This window comes from Jaculus jaculus, chromosome 3 (genome assembly GCF_020740685.1).
Source record: "Jaculus jaculus isolate mJacJac1 chromosome 3, mJacJac1.mat.Y.cur, whole genome shotgun sequence".
NCBI lineage: Eukaryota > Metazoa > Chordata > Mammalia > Rodentia > Dipodidae > Jaculus > Jaculus jaculus.
In genome coordinates, this window is record NC_059104.1 from 88,229,124 (window position 1) to 88,245,332 (window position 16,209).

The window sequence follows — 16,209 nt, forward strand, 5'->3', positions numbered from 1 at the left end:
CCAGTTTTCCCAACACCATTTGCTGAAGAGGCTGTCTTTTCTCCAATGAGCATTTTTGGCATTTTAATCGAATATCAGGTAGCTATAGCTACCTGGGCTTACATCTGGGTCCTCTATTCTGTTCCACTGATCTACGTGTCTGTTTTTGTGCCAGTACCATGCTGTTTTGGTTACTATGGCTCTGTAGTATAGGTTAAAATCAGGTATGGTGATATCACCAGCCTCATTTTTGTTGCTCAGTATTATTTTAGATATTTGAGGTTTTTTGTGATTCCAAATGAATTTTTGGATTGTTTTTTCTATTTCCATGAAGAATGCCTTTGGAATTTTGATAGGGATTGCATTAAATGTGCAGATTGCTTTAGGTAAGATTGCTATTTCACAATATTGATTCTTCCAACCCAGGAACAAGGGATGTTTCTCCACTTTCTAGTGTCTTCTGCAATTTCTCACATGAGTGTTTTAAAGTTCTCATTGTAGAGATTCTTTACTTCCTTGGTTAGGTTTATTCCAAGGTACTTTATTTTTTTTTTTTTGATGCAATTGTGAATGGGAGTGATTCTCTGATTTTATCCTCTGTGTGTTTGTTGTTAGCATATATTAAGGCTATTGATTTCTGTGTATTTATTTTGTATCCTTCTACATGGCTGTAGGTTTTTAATCAGCTGTAACAGTTTGCTAGTAGAGTCGTTAGGGTCCTTTATGTATAGAATCATGTCATCTGCAAATAATGATAACTTGATCTCTTCCTTTCCAATTTGTATTCCTTTTATGTGTGTCTCTTGCCTTATTGCTATGCTAAGACTTCCAGAACTATATTAAATAAAAGTGGGGACAGTGGACACCCTTGTCTTGTTCCTGATTTTAGTGGAAAAGCTTCCAGTTTTTCCCATTTAGTAATATGTTGGCTGTAGGCTTGTTATAAATAGCTTTTATTATATTGAGATATGTTCCTTCTATTCCCAGTCTCTGTAGGACTTTTATCATGAAGGGATGTTGGATTTTGTCAAATGCTTTCTCTGCGTCCAATGAGATGATCATGTGGTTTTTGTCCTTCAACCTGTTTATATAATGTATTACATTTATAGATTTGCATATATTGAACCATCCCTGCATCTCTGGGATAAAGCCTACTTGGTCAGGGTGAATGATCTTTTTGATATACTCTTGTATTCTGTTTGCCAATATTTTGTTGAGAATTTTTGCATCTATGTTCATGAGGGATATTGGTCTGTAATTTTCTTTTTTTGTTCTATCTTTGCCTGGTTTTGGTATCAGGGTGATGCTGGCTTCATAGAAGGAGTTTGGTAGAATTACTTCTTTTTCTATTTCCTGGTAAAGCTTAAGAAGCAATGGTGTTACCTCTTCCTTAAAGGTCTGGTAAAATTCAGCAGTGAATCCATCTGGGCCTGGGATTTTTTTAGTTGGGAGAGTATTGATAACTGTTTGGATCTCCATGTTTGTTATAGGTCTATTTAAGTGATTAGATTTGCCATTCTTAAATAAGCTATATTTTTGGCTTGTTATTTGTTGCTTATTGATTTATAGTGGCTTTGTTTCCTCTTCTGTTGTTCATTAGGGAAGGGTCTCACTTGGTTACAAGCTGACTTGGAGCTCTCAACAGACCAGAAATCTTCACCTCCTAGTTGACAGGATTAGAGGTGTGGGACAATACACATCCTAGGGGACTATGACTTTATTAGAGGACCTGGTTGTCATAATACCTACTGTTGCATAAATACTCTGTGTTGTTTTTCATTGAATGTGTACATTCTTTAGTTAATTTTTAGAATCTGCCAATATTTTGTTTTACTCAGCCTACTTGAATACTTTCATAGCAGGCAAACTCAATATCAAGGGTCACTTTTGTAGATACTCTGAGAGCCACACCTAGCACCTTAAGCTCCTACCCTGAAGATACATAACATCAGATTAATTGATACATCTAATAATACTGCAGCTACCTAGAAAATCCAAGTATTAAATTAATCCAAGATGCAAAAATATGTACATTATAACACAAGAAACACCAAAAATCAAGACAATATAAATCTACCAAAAACTATTAACGTATTAAAAATGACCTACAGGGCTGGAGAGATGGCTTAGTGGTTAAGTGCTTGCCTATGAAGCCTAAGGATCCCAGTTCAAGGCTCGATTACCCAGGACCAATGTTAGCCAGATGCACAAGGGCGTATGGGTCAGGAGTTCATTTGCAGTGGCTGAAGACCCTACCACACCCATTCTCTCTACATATCTGCCTCTTTCTCTCTCTCTCTGTTGTTCTCAGATAAATAAATATAATAAATAAAAATAAACAAAATTTTTTTAAAACCTCCAGTGAGAAGGAGTTAGAGGAAATGCCTGAGAAAGATTTCAAAACAATTATTATAAATATGCTTAAAGAAATCAAAAAGGAAATCAAAGGAATGAAAGAAGAAACCAAAGGAACCAAAGAAGACACAGGGAATCAATTTAATGAAATAAAGAGGACAATCTAAATATAAATAAGGAAATAGAAATAATAAAGAAAAACCAGTCTGAATTACTAGCAATGAAAAACAGTCAATGAAATAAAAAAAAATTCCGTAGAAAATCTCACCAGTAGAATGGATGAAGGAGAGGACCGAATATCTAAACTAGAAGACCAGATGGCAGATCTAATATAGTCCAACAAAGAGAAAGACAAACTAATAGGAAAGTATGAATGGGAATTTCAAGATATTTGGGACACTATGAAAAGATCAAACATAAAGATAAAACATAAGAATTCAGGGTGTAGTAGAAGGAGAAGAATTTCATTTCAAAGGCATGGCATTTTAAACAAAATCATAGAAGAAAACTTCCCCCAAATTGGGAAAGAGATGATGCCAATGCAGATACAGGAATCCTTTAGAACAACAACCAGAAAAAACCTGGAAAGAGCCTCTCCTTGTCATATTATAATTCAACCACCAAACATACAAACCAAAGAAAATATATTGAAAGCAGTTAGAGAGAAAAATCAAGTTACCTACAAAGGCAAGCCCAGCAGGATCACAGCAGATTACTCAACACAAACTTTAAAAGCCAGAAGGGCTTAGAATGTGATGTATTCCAAATTCTGAAAGATAACAACTGTCAATCAAGGTTACTTTATCCTGCAAAACTATCCATTCAAATAGATGGAGAAATAAGGACATTCTACAACAAAAGCAGGCTAAAGGTCTATTTGAAGACAAAACCAGCTCTACAGAAGATACGTGAAAGAATCCTCCATGTTGAAGAGAAAGAAAAGCACACATATAAGGAACCTGGAAAAAACAAACTATACTCAAATACTCTTTTTGAAACAAATTTTTTTGTTCATTTTTATTTATTTATTTGAGAGTGACAGAGAGAGTAAGAGGCAGAGAAAGAGAAAGAATGGGTGCGCCAGGGCTTCCAGCCACTGCAAACAAACTCCAGATGTATGCGCCCCCTTGTGCATCTGGCTAACGTGGGTCCTAGGGAAACCAGCCTTGAACCGGGGTTCTTAGGCCTCACAGGCAAGCACTTAACTGCTAAGCCATCTCTCCAGCCCCTCAAATACTACTTAATACAAGAGAGCAAAGGTAAAACCAGAAGAACTACAAAAAATGGCAAAAATAAATATATACCTTTCAACAATATCTCTTAATACCAATGGCCTCAATGCCCCAACTAAAAGACATAGGTTTTCAGAGTGGGTTAAATAGCAGGATCCTTCAATTTGTTGCTTCCAAAAAACCCACCTTTCTACAAAGGATGGACACTTATCTTAGGGTGAAAAGTTGGAAAATGGTGTTTCAAGCAAATGGGCCTAGAAAACAAGCAGGGGTTGCTATCCTAATACCTGACAAGGTACACTTCAGTCCAACATTGGTTAGGAAAGATAAAGAAGGTCATTTTATATTGATTAAGGGTACACTCCAACAGGAGGACATTACAATCCTAAACATATATGCACTTAACATGGGGGCTCCCAACTTCATCAAACAAATACTATTATAACTAAGGTCACAAATAACACCAAACACAGTTGTAGTGGGTAACTTCAACACCCCACTCTCAGCAATTGACAGGTCATCCCAGCAAAAAATAAACAGAGAGGCATCTGGATTAAATGAGGTCATAGAAGAAATGGACCATATATATACATATACATATATATATATATATATATATATATATATATATATATATATGTATACATATATATATATATATATATATATATATATATATGTATATATACACACACACACACACACACACACATATACACACACACAGGACATTTCATCAAAATGCTGCAGAATACATATTCTTTTTTTTTCAAATTCTTATTAGCATTTTCCATGATTATAAAAAAAAAATCCCATGGTAATTCCCCCCCCCCACTTTCTCCTTTGAAATTCCATTCTCCATTATATTACCTCCCCAACACAATCATTGTACTTAAAATACAATATCAACCTATTAAGTACCCTCCTCCCTTCTTTTCTCTTCCCTTTATGTCTCCTTTTAAACTTACCAGCCTCTGCTACTAAGTATTTTCATTCTCACTCAGAAGCCCAGTCATCTGTACCTAGGATCCACATATGAGAGAGAACATGTGGTGCTTGGCTTTCTGGGCGAATACATATTCTTTTCAGCAGAACTTGGAACATTCTCTAAAATAGACCATATGTTAGGACACAAAGCAAATCTTAACAAATACAGGAAAATTGAAATAATTCCTTGCATTATATCTGACCACAATGGAATCAAACTACAAATCAATAGCAAGAAAAGCTATAGAGCATACACAAAACTAAACAATACACTACTAAGTGATGAATGGGTCAGTGAAGAAATCAAGAAGGAAATCAAAAACTTCATAGAGTCAAATGATATTGAGAACACAACATACCCAAATCTTTGTGACACAATGAAGGCAGTACTAAAAGGTAAATTTATAGCTTTAAGTACCTAAATTAAGAAATTATAAAGGTCTCATGTAAACAACCTAATGCTTCACCTTAAAGCCCTGGAAAAAGAAGAATGAGGCAAACTGAAAATCAGGAGGTGGGAAGAAATAATAAAGATTAGGGCAGAATTTAATGAAATAGAAACAAAGAAACAAACAAACAAACAAAAAACACAATCCAAAGAATCAATGAAACAAAGAGTTGGTTCTTTGAAAGGATAAACAAGATTGACAAACCCTTAGCAAATCTGAAAAAAAGAAAGAGAGAAGAGATACAAGTTAATAAAATTAGAGATGAAAAAGGCAACATCACAACAGATATCAGAGAAATTCATAAACTCATAGGGACATACTATAAGAACATATAGTCCACTAAGTTTGAAAATATGAAAGAAATGGATGATTTCCTTGATTTTTATGACCTACCTAAATTAAATCAAGATAGGATTAATCACTTAAGTTGACCCATAATAGGTATGAAGATCCAAGCAGTTATCAAAAATCTCCCAACTAAAAAAAATCCAGGCCCAGATGGACTCACTGGTGAATTTTATGAGACCTTTAGGGGAGAATTATCAACATTGCTTCTTAAACTTTTGCATAAAATAGAAAAGGAAGAAATTCGGCCAATCTCCTCCTATGAAGACAGCAAGGATAAAACAAAAAAAGAAAATTATAGACAATCTCCCTCATGAACATAGATGCAAAAATTCTCAACAAAATACTGGCAAACAGAATACAAGAATATATCAGAAAGATCATTCATCCCAACCAACTAGGCTTTATCCAGAGATGCAGGGATGGTTCAACATACACAAACTGATAAATGTAATACATTATATAAATGGACTGAAGGACAAAATCACATGATCATCTCATTAGTGGCAAAGAAAGCATTTGACAAAATCCAACATTCCTTCATGATAAAAGTCCTACGGAGACTGGGAATAGAAGGAACATATCTCAATAAAATAAAGGCTATTTATGACAAGCCTACAGCCAACATATTATTAAATAGGGAAAAACTGGAAGCTTTTCCACTAAAATCAGGAACAAGACAAGGGTGTCCACTGTCCCTACTTTTATTTAATATAGTACTGGAAGTCTTAGCCATAACAATAAGGCAAGAGACACACATAAAGGGATACAAATTGGAAAGGAGGAGATCAAGTTATCATTAATTGCAGATGACATGATTCTATACATAAAGAACCCTAAAGAATCTACCAGCAAGTGGTTAGAGCTGATAAAACCCTACAGCCATGTAGCAGGATAGAAAATAAACACACACAAATCAGTAGCCTTCCTATAAGCTAACAACAAACACACAGAGGATGAAATCAGAGAATCACTCCCATTCACAATTGCATCAAAAAAATAAATAAAATACCTTGGAATAAACCTAACCAAGGAAGTGAAGGATCTCTACAGTGAAAACTTTAAAACACTCACGCGACAAATTGTAGAAGACACTAGTAAATACAAAGACACCACTTGTTCTTGGATCAGAAGAATCAACATTGTGAAAATGGCAATCTTACCCAAAGCAATCTACACATTTAATTCAATCCCCATCCCAATTTTAATGGCATTCTTCACGCAAATAGAATAAGAATCCAAAAATTCATTTGGAAGCACAAAAGAATCTTGAATATCTAAAACAATACTGAGCAACAAAAATAAGGCTGGTAGTATCACCATACCTGATTTTAACCTATACTACAGAGCCATGGTAACAAAAACAGCATGGTACTGGCACAAAAGCAGACATGTAGATCAATGGAACAGAATAGAGTCTGGGTAGCTATAGCCACTTGATATTCCACAAAAATGCCAAAAATTCTCATTGGAAAAAAGACTGCCTCTTCAGAAAATGGTGCTGAGAAAACTGGATATGTATCTGTAGAAGTATGAAAATAGATTCTTCTCTCTTCATGCACAAGAATTAAGTCCAAATGGATTAAAGACCTTAACATCAGACCTGAAACTCTGAAACTGCTTGAAGAAAAAGTAGGGGAAACCCTTCAACTATGGGAGGGAATATATATTCCCAATACTGAAAACCTACAGCAGTGGTAGCCATGAACCCTAGTGGTGTAGCACCTGCTGCTGTCTGGCTAAATGTATATACTATGCTCATCAAACTGCCCAGTAAGCACTTCTCTTAATATTCATGCCCATATATTAATGCTACTCTCACTTTTGGTAGAGAATCTTCTCTTTTCATATGGCAGTGACCTTGGGATGACTCAGAAGGCATCATGGTGCTGGGAAGAAGTGACAGGAGTGCTCAGCAGTGAAATATCTCTATCACACCTTCCAAGGCCATTGCGGAAGAGGTGGTGAGAAGAATGTTAGAGCCAAAGGAAGGGTAGAACTCCTTACAATGTGCTCCCCCCCCAGATACAAAATGGCTTGGATATCCATGACCTCCCAATGCCTGACACTACCTACACAAGACCGTCATAATAGGAGGAAAAGATCATGACATCAAAATAAAAGAGAGACTGATTGAGAGGGGGAGGGGATATGATGGAGAATGAAGGTTAGAAGGGGAAAGTGGAGGGAGGGAAGGCATTACCATGGAATATTGTTTATGATTATGGAAGTTGTTAATAAAATATATATATATACAAAATAGAAAGTTTTGGCAGAAGTACCAAGCAGGGGTAGATAATGCTTTTACAGAAAACTTCCATTGTCAGGGTGGGCTACTTCCCATGAGTTGTTGATCACGAAGATCACTATGCCCCCTAAAACAATATTGACCAGTGCTGATGCTCTTAGTTGCCCAGCAGAATAAGATGGTAGGACCGTATTGTTGAAGATATGATATGCTTGGGGAAGTCACAGACCCTGAGAAATAAACCTGGAGCTGAGCTGGCAGCCTTCTCCCTATTGGCTAATTGTCATAGTACTGGAAAGTGCTATGTCAGCTGCTGGGGGAGAAAAGTCACTAACAGTCTTTACCAGCAGTGGATCCTGCTAGCTACACAACTGGCTAAGCAGGCAAAAAGTGCCCAGTGGTGAAATTGTGGCATGTGTATTAGTGGGTTAACATCTGCTCGCTGATCAGATCTGAGGCCCACTCCACAGGAGGAAATTCATGCCTGGCACTGAAAATTTAGTCAAAAGCCTATGGCTAGGGAGTTCATAGATCCTTAGAGGTAAAGCTACTATTGCTGCTTGGGTAAATAGATAGGCTCTGCCCATTAAATTACTCTCTAAACATTTATGTTTATGTCCAAAGATTAGTGCTGCTCTCACTTGTGGTCAGACCTTCTTTTAACAGATGGCAGTGACCACTGGTGAGACTCAAAGCTCATGAAAGTGCTGAGAAGTGACAATGGAGTGCTCAGCACCAAATGAGACATCTCTTCATGCCCTCCAGGGCTCAAGGACCATTGCAGAAGAGGTGGTGGAAAGAATGGAAGAGCCAAGGGATGTAGTGGGGAGTGCTTTGGAAAACTGTCTTTTAACATGGAGTGGTTGTTTAATCCATGACCACACAGTAGCTGTTGTTACTTGCATAAGACCTGAATATACTGGGCCCATGAACATGTTATCGTAGATGATGAAGTCAGGCAAAAAGAATGACATAAAAAAAAAGAATGACATCAAAATATAAGAGGGGCTAGTTGGAAAGAAGGAGGGGTTCAGTGGAAGGGAGTGGGTGAGGGAGGATAACAGGAAATAATGGGAGTAGATTGTGATCAAAATACATTATGTACATGTATGAAATTGTCAATAAAAAGTTTAAATTTTGCCAAGAGTGATGGTGCATGCCTCTAATCTCAACACTCAGGAGACAGAAGTAGGAGAATCACTGAGTTCAAGGCCAGCCTGAGACCACATAGTGAATTCCAGGTCAGTCTGGACTACACAAGACCCTACCTCAAAACAAATCAACAAAAAAGTTTAAGTTTTAAAATATTTTTATTTATTTACATGAGAGAGAGAGAGAGAGAAGGGAATGAGCATACCAGAACCTCTTGTCATTGCAAACAAACTCCAGATGCATGTGTCACTTTATGCACCTTGCTTTATGTGGTTACTGGGAATTGAACCCTGAGCTTGCAGGCTTTGCAAACAAGTGCCTTTACTATCTGAGCCATCTCCCAGCACCTAAAACGTTTTAAAAAGAAGAAAAATCTACATGCCCCTCATAATTTAGGTCTGCAAAAACAAACTAGTTTTTACTTTAGGATTACATACATTGTCCTACAACAAAAGAAATTAAAAATTTTAATGTCTCTGTTTTTTATTTTGTTTAGTTTGTTTGGCTTGGGGACTTGGCTTGGTTTTGTTTTGTTAAAACAGGATCTCACTCTTTAGCCCAATCTGGCCTGGAACTCACTATGTAGCCTAGGCTGAAATTAAACTCAAAGAAATTCTCCTGCCTCAGTCTCCTGAGCACTGGAATTACAGGCATCCATCACTACACCTGGAAGTCTCTTTTTCAAACTCAGGCTGACCTTGAACTCATAATCATCCTGCCTGTGCCTCCCAAATGCTGGGATTATAGTCACACACCACCTCACCAGGCCCCAAATATGATCTCTGTCACAATTTGCTGTAACAAATTCTCTTGTACCAAATCTTTACCAATTCTTGCAAAATTCTTCCAAGGAAGCTATTGTTTTTCTTTATTTTACAGATGTGAAACCAAAAGCACAAGAAGATTATCAGCCCTTCCTAGTATTACAGTTACCAAGCATTTCCTGGTAGCCTTCATGAGATTTGGCTACAAGTGAAGTAAGGTCTTGAGACAGGGGACACTGCCAGGCTGTAATGCTGGTACCAAACCCCGGGATGCTGCTTTCCAGGGCATTACCTTCATCTTCACTGTGACATATTATACACATTGGCTGCAGGCAGGGAAAGGACAGAGTGGCTTCTGGAAAGAAATCCTTCCTCAGCATCTACATGGTTCTGTCACAGTGAAGAATCCCAAGCAGGACTGGTATGAAAGTAACGGAATCCAAGCCATTTTCCAATCTTCCCTCTGGGGCAATGCAGGGTTTTCTGTTTCTTCATCAATCCTCCGAAGGCTCCCATTTCCTGGCTTTTCCAAAGCTCTTCTCTCTCCCTTTTCTTCCTCATTGGAGATCTGTTCTGGAATGGACCTTTCTCAGGAAGGAGGAGCTTGAGGTGGAGACAGAGTAGGCTGAGACACAAGGTCCAGTTGAGTGTATCCCAGCCCATTTGCCTTCACTGAGCCCAGATCTTCATCTGCCCTGAGAGTAGGGGTCAGCCCAGACAACAACTGCTGGGCCACCAGAACCCCCGCCCCGGATGGAACCTTTCTTGGTATCTTCTAAGCAGATGCCCCCGACCAGACTGGAGATGCAGGGCTTGGAAACCGCAAAATGCCATGTCTGAGGGAGAGGAAAGAACAAACCAGGCAGCACACAGAGCTCTGTGTATTCAGAGGGAAGTTGGCAGGGTTGTGCCTGGGCACAGAAACTCCGAGTGGTACAGAGGGACGTGCCCAGAGTGGAGAAATCATGCTAATTGTCTGCTCCAGGGCTGGAGAACGCCACCCAAAATGAAGAGAGAAAGGGGAGTCCTATCCAGAGCCTCCAGGGCCCTGCACCTTGCTCCTTTTGTCTACCTGCTTCTGATCCAGCCAGGTAGGAGACCAAAAAGATCTGGAGAAAAGAACTTGGGGCTTTCAATGGACAGGGAGGGGGAGTGTAAGGTTTGAATGCCTTCTGGGTTGGAGGAGGGGAGAGAGCGGCCAGCCGTGGGAAGCTTCTCTGTGAATTCAGGCATCGGTGTTGAATATATCTCTTTATTCCCTGCGCCTCCCTCCCTGACTCTCCCCCACCCCAACTGGCCCCAAGGCGGCATGACTTTGGAGCTCCCACAGCATTCAGTACATTAGAGGAAGGCACTGTGCCACTCCTTATGGGATGACTTGTTGGCGTGGGCCAACCCAGCATTCTTTTCAAGGGATTATGTTGCGCTTTGGGTGTAGTAGGAGGGAAATCTTGTTTTTGTGCCTTCCCGATCCTCCACTCTGGAATCTCTGTGTAAAACAGTATGGAAAATGAAAGGAGCTTTGGAAATAATGAGCCTTAGGGTTTAGGATAGCAATCCCAGCCTAGCCATGATTCACCCCATTCCTTAGACAACTACCTCTTGTAGCGCCCTCTACTTATTCCTTGGAGAATTGTAACTATGGGTATATATAGTACTTCACACGGGGCAAGCAGATGTGTAGATCATTTTAACAAAATGCAAGAACTGCTATACATAAGATAGGCAGATAATACATAAGACTCGATGAGAAGTCACCTGTCGCAATCCAGAAAGCTGATGCAGGTGTGACAGGATGAGGGTGGGGGAGTACCAAGGGAAGGCTTTCTTGTAGAAGGAATGTCCGCACTGCAGAGTGATGAGAAAAATAGGTAGAAGCATGAGTGGGTATGATTTGGGGAAATGAGCAAAGGTCAACAGCTCGAAATAGGCCTGGGTGTTAAGCATTGCTGAGGAGGAAAGCCTGAACTGAGTGAGGCAGAAGCCTCATAAGCCTTTCTCAGAAGATGGCATGTCAGCTATAAATAAGAAAGAGAGGAAAGTGGGGGCTGGATGGGTCAGATGTTTTGAATTTGGGCATTGGTTAGGTTCAGATAGTTCTTGGTCTTCAGCGAGGTGCTGCAGGAAAGGGCAAATGTGATAAGGAAGCTTGACTGAATGCTTAAGGACTGCTTATAAAAGTACCATAAACTGACTTAGACAACAGAAGATCATTGTCTTGTGGTTCTAGAAACCAGAAGTTGGAGGTGAAGGTGATCAGGGCCATGTTCCTTGTGAAAGTATTAAGTATAGGTCCACTCCCGGTGTCTCCTAGCTTTAGGTAGCTCTTGGGCTTTTGGCACAATTCTGATCTTTAAGTGCCATTTTCCTGTTTTCATGTCTACACACAAACTTCCCTGTTTTACAAGGACATATGCTGAAGTAAGTCCATCCTACACCAGTGTGACCTCCTCTAAATGTATTAGATTAGACCCCATTGCCAAATGAGATCATATTGTGAAATGCTAGAGTTAAGACTTTCACATATAAACCTGGAGAGACACAATTCAGCTCCTAACAAAATGACTATGATAGACCAGAAAAGGACTAGCATGGACTTGAGTTACAATAAACATAGGGGAAAAGAGACGTCCTGAGATGATATTTTGGAAGTAAAGTGAGGACATACTGACTGATAAGAACTAGGAGGATCCAGACAGTGAGGTAAGGTTTCTTTATGTGTGAATCCTTATAGGAGAATGATATAGGACTGGGGTATGGTGATTTGCATTATAAATGTTCAGGTTGAAATGCCTGTGAGACTTCCATATGAGTAGGTTAAAGATCGTAAAGCTTGGTTATAAGTCAGGATTAGAGGGAGGTATTAGGAAGTTTTTGGCCATTAAAACAATGATAATGGATCAAATGAGGAGGGGAAATTCATCTGAAAATAAAACATCTTGTAACCCCAACATTTGTAAAGAAAGGAAAAGAAATGGAAGGCCAATTAAAGAGAACAAAAAAGGGACTGTCAGTAAAGATGAAAGGACAACAAGGTTGTAGTGCCCAGAAAATAAAGGGTTAAAAGTTTCCAAGATTTAGCCTCCTGGAGAGAGGGCTTAGTGACTAAGGCACTTGCCTGCAAAGCCAAAGGACCCAGATTTGACTCCCTAGTACCATGTAAAGCCAGATGCACAAGATGGCACATGCATCTGAGTTTGTTTGCAACAGCTAGAGGCCCTGGAACACACATTCTCTCTCTCTCCTCCTTCTCTTCTCTCTCTCAAATAAATAAAAACTAATTAAAAACTTAAAAGTTTCCAAGAGTGAACAGGTTGTGGTGGCTCAGGCCTGCAATCCAAACACTTGGGAAGTGGAGGCAGGAAGGTCCGGAGTTTAAAGTACCCTCAGCTACATAGTGAGTTTGAGGACAGACACTTGAAACACTGAAGCCCAGGCTGTCCTCAGACAAAGCAGTCCTCCTGCTTCAGTCACCTAGGTGCTGAGATTTCAGGTTTAAGTCATCACACTCACCTGTGTTTTAGCCTTGATGCTGAGAGGAAAGTATAGTTAGCATGCAGTGTGATGAACCTCTAAAAAGTGAACAAGGCAGGGCTACAGAGATGGCTCAGTGGGTAATATTACTTGTACGAGCATGAGGACCTGAGTCTGATACCCAACACCCATACATGAAGCCACTGATGGTCACATATATGACACAGGGATGAGTGGGGCAGAAACAGGAGGATCCCTGGGGCTTCCTAGTCAGCCAGTCTAACTGAAAAATGGGGAACTCCCAGTTCAGTGAGAAACTCTGTCTCAGGGAAGTAAGGCAGAAGAGCAATAGATGAGGATATCCAAATGTCTTCCTTTGGCCTCTTGCACATACATGGGATGTGACCATCTCTGCATATGCCATCTGCACACACCACACACACTCACTCTCTCTCTCTCTCTCTCTCTCTCTGTCTCTCTCTCTCTCTCTCTCTCACACACACACACACACACACACACACACAATACACTACACACAAACCAAAAATTAAGTAAGCTTTACAAAAAAGTGAATAAATTTATATGATCACCATCCCTCAGATAAAGAAATAGAACATATTAGCACTCAAAATCATGCCCAGAGTATTTGTTACTATGTCAGCCACTAAGAGAGGCATGTGTCTTCAGGACAGGACTAATGTACCTTCAAATCACTCTTTCTTTTGCTTTAAGTTTAGACTTTACAGTGATAGATGAGAATGCCCACAGGCATTCTTTTTGATAACTTTAATCTTTTACACAAGTGTTCCATGACCTTACACTGAGCATGCTCAGGGTGTGCTCCTTAATGGAAACTACATAGGAATGGGCTGATTCCTCTATGAATATATACAAGTTTCTTGAATAAAATCCTCATGCTCCCTTTATTCAAGGAGGGCATGGATCTGGAAATAACTCCTGTGTTCTGCTTGTCTACAGCAAGTATTAAATCTTTCTCCACTATTCTATGTCTTAGCTATGCTTATTTTGGGTTTGCATTCACCAAAAAGTGAACCCACTGTGTTCCGTTAGTTTCAGTTCATAGTAAGTTGGCTTCACTACTGCTGAGCCTATGTGTTGTGTGACAGAACATTATGGTATGGGGGTGCATATGGTAGAGCAAAGTGGCTCACTTCGTGATGGTCATAAAGCCAAAAGAGAGAGAGGGTCAGTGTCTAGGGCAAGATATACCATTCAAAGACATTCCCCTAGTGACCTTCTTCCTCTAACCAGACCCCACTTCCTAAAATCCAATTCACTATGAACTCCTCAATAGGTTAACCCACTGATGAAGTTAGTGCCCACATGAGCCAATCACTTCTCAATGACCAAGCCTTAAACACATGAGCTTTTGGGGGAGTACTTCATATCCAAGCTATAACAACAGGTAAGGACATTATAGTACACAGGAAATAGGGAGGAAGAAATTACAGGATGAGACCGGAGCTAGAGCATGATTGGAGACAAACTGAAGTCCCACATGAAATATGCAATCCCTTCTAAGTAGACATTCCCAAGCCCTAAGGACCTCTTACTGGGCTCTACATCATATATGTTCCCTTCTAAACATTACCACACTGAGGATTTAAAACATGAATTCTTGAGGGACAACTTAAATCACTGCCAAGCCATGGTATACAGTATACTTAGCTTTAATAAATATAACCTATTTTTATAAGTGATTATATCAATTTAAACTCCCACCAGCAACTGAGAACATTATAATAAAGTCACACACATCATCACCAAAAATTTTTATTTTCTATCTTTTATTTTGGCGATCATAGTAAATACGAGGTGGTATCAAATTATGGTTTTTAATTGCATTTCCATGATAATCAAGTTGAGCTTTTCTAATTTTTATTAGCTACTTAACTATCCTTTTTATTGTTTGTTTGTTTTGGCTGAGAGAGTACTTGTACCAAGTCTTTTGCACATTTTTAAAATATTTTGTTTATTTATTTGAGGAAAAGAGAGAGATTGAGAGAGAAAGAGGAAGAGGGGGAGAGAAAGAGAGAGAGGAAGAAAAGAGAAAGAGAGAATGGGAGTGCCAGGGCCTCTAACCACTGCAAATAAACTCCAGATGCATGTATCACCTTGTGCATCTGGCTTTACTTTTACGTGTGTACTGTGGAATTGAACCCAGGTCCTTAGACTTTTCAGACAAGTGCCTTAACCACTGAGCCATCTCTCCAGCCCCTTTTGCAAAATTTTCTATTGAGTTGTCTGGATTTTTTCTTATCTTTTGTTTTTGTTTTTGTTTATTTTTGTTTTTCGAGGTAGGGTCTCACTCTAGCCCCAGCTGACCTGGAATTCACTATGGAGTCTCAGGGTGGCCTTGAACTCACAGTGATCCTCCTACCTCTGCCTCCGGAGTGCTGGGATTAAAGGCATGTGCCACCATGCCCAGCAGATTTTTTCTTAACTTTTACTTTCTTTTTCTCTTCTCTTCTCTTCCCTTCCCTTCCCTTCCCTTCCCTTCCCTTCCCTTCCCTTCCCTTCCCTTCCCTTCCCTTCCCTTCCCTTCCCTTCCCTTCCCTTCCCTTCCCTTCCCTTCCCTTCCCTTCCTTCCCTTCCCTTTCCCTTCCCTTCTCCCCCTCCCCCAGCTCTCATTCTATAGCCCAGGCTAACTTGGAGCTCAGGATAGAAGACAGGATGTCCTCAATCTCATATCAGATGCCCTGCCTCAATCCCCTAAGTGATGGTATTGATGCAGAATGCTGGGGTCCAGGGAGGGATCCCATAAAGACACAAGAGCTCCCAAGCCTGTGACCCCAACCTTTGTGTCTTTATCCTATTTAGAAAAGAATTGGAAAAACAGACTTTGAGAATAGTAAATTATGAATTATGAGGTTTATTATAGAAGGAATTAGGATGGGGGTGGCTAGCTGAAAGCCTCAAGTCCTTTGTGTGGCTAAAAAGGGAGAAGGGAGAATGGAGAGAATCTCATGCATAGGAGAAATCTCCAGGGAAGACGCTTCTGGAGAGGACACACACACAAACACACACACAGGAGAAGTAAAACAGGAGAATACAAGCCCTTCACCTTCACAGAGGGGGTTAGAAAAGGCTACAAGATAGGATAGCAAAGGGCTCAGAGATCAAAGAGAGGTCATACATGTAACAAAGCAAGAAAGCATCCAGGAAAACAGCATATGCAGGAAGCAAGCAGGAAAATACACAGG

At 39.7% G+C, this 16,209-nt stretch overlaps 1 protein-coding gene across 1 annotated transcript in view; it reads left to right on the forward strand.

Moving 5' to 3' along the window:
- Positions 1 to 10,130: 10,130 nt before the first annotated feature.
- Hepacam (hepatic and glial cell adhesion molecule) overlaps positions 10,131 to 16,209 on the forward strand; it is a 29,579-nt gene continuing 23,500 nt past the window's right edge. Inside the window, exon 1 of the mRNA XM_004670612.2 lies at positions 10,131 to 10,602. Within this exon, the coding sequence (XP_004670669.2) occupies positions 10,344 to 10,602 (259 nt within the window). The 5' untranslated portion in view covers positions 10,131 to 10,343. The remainder of the gene's footprint in view (positions 10,603 to 16,209) is intronic.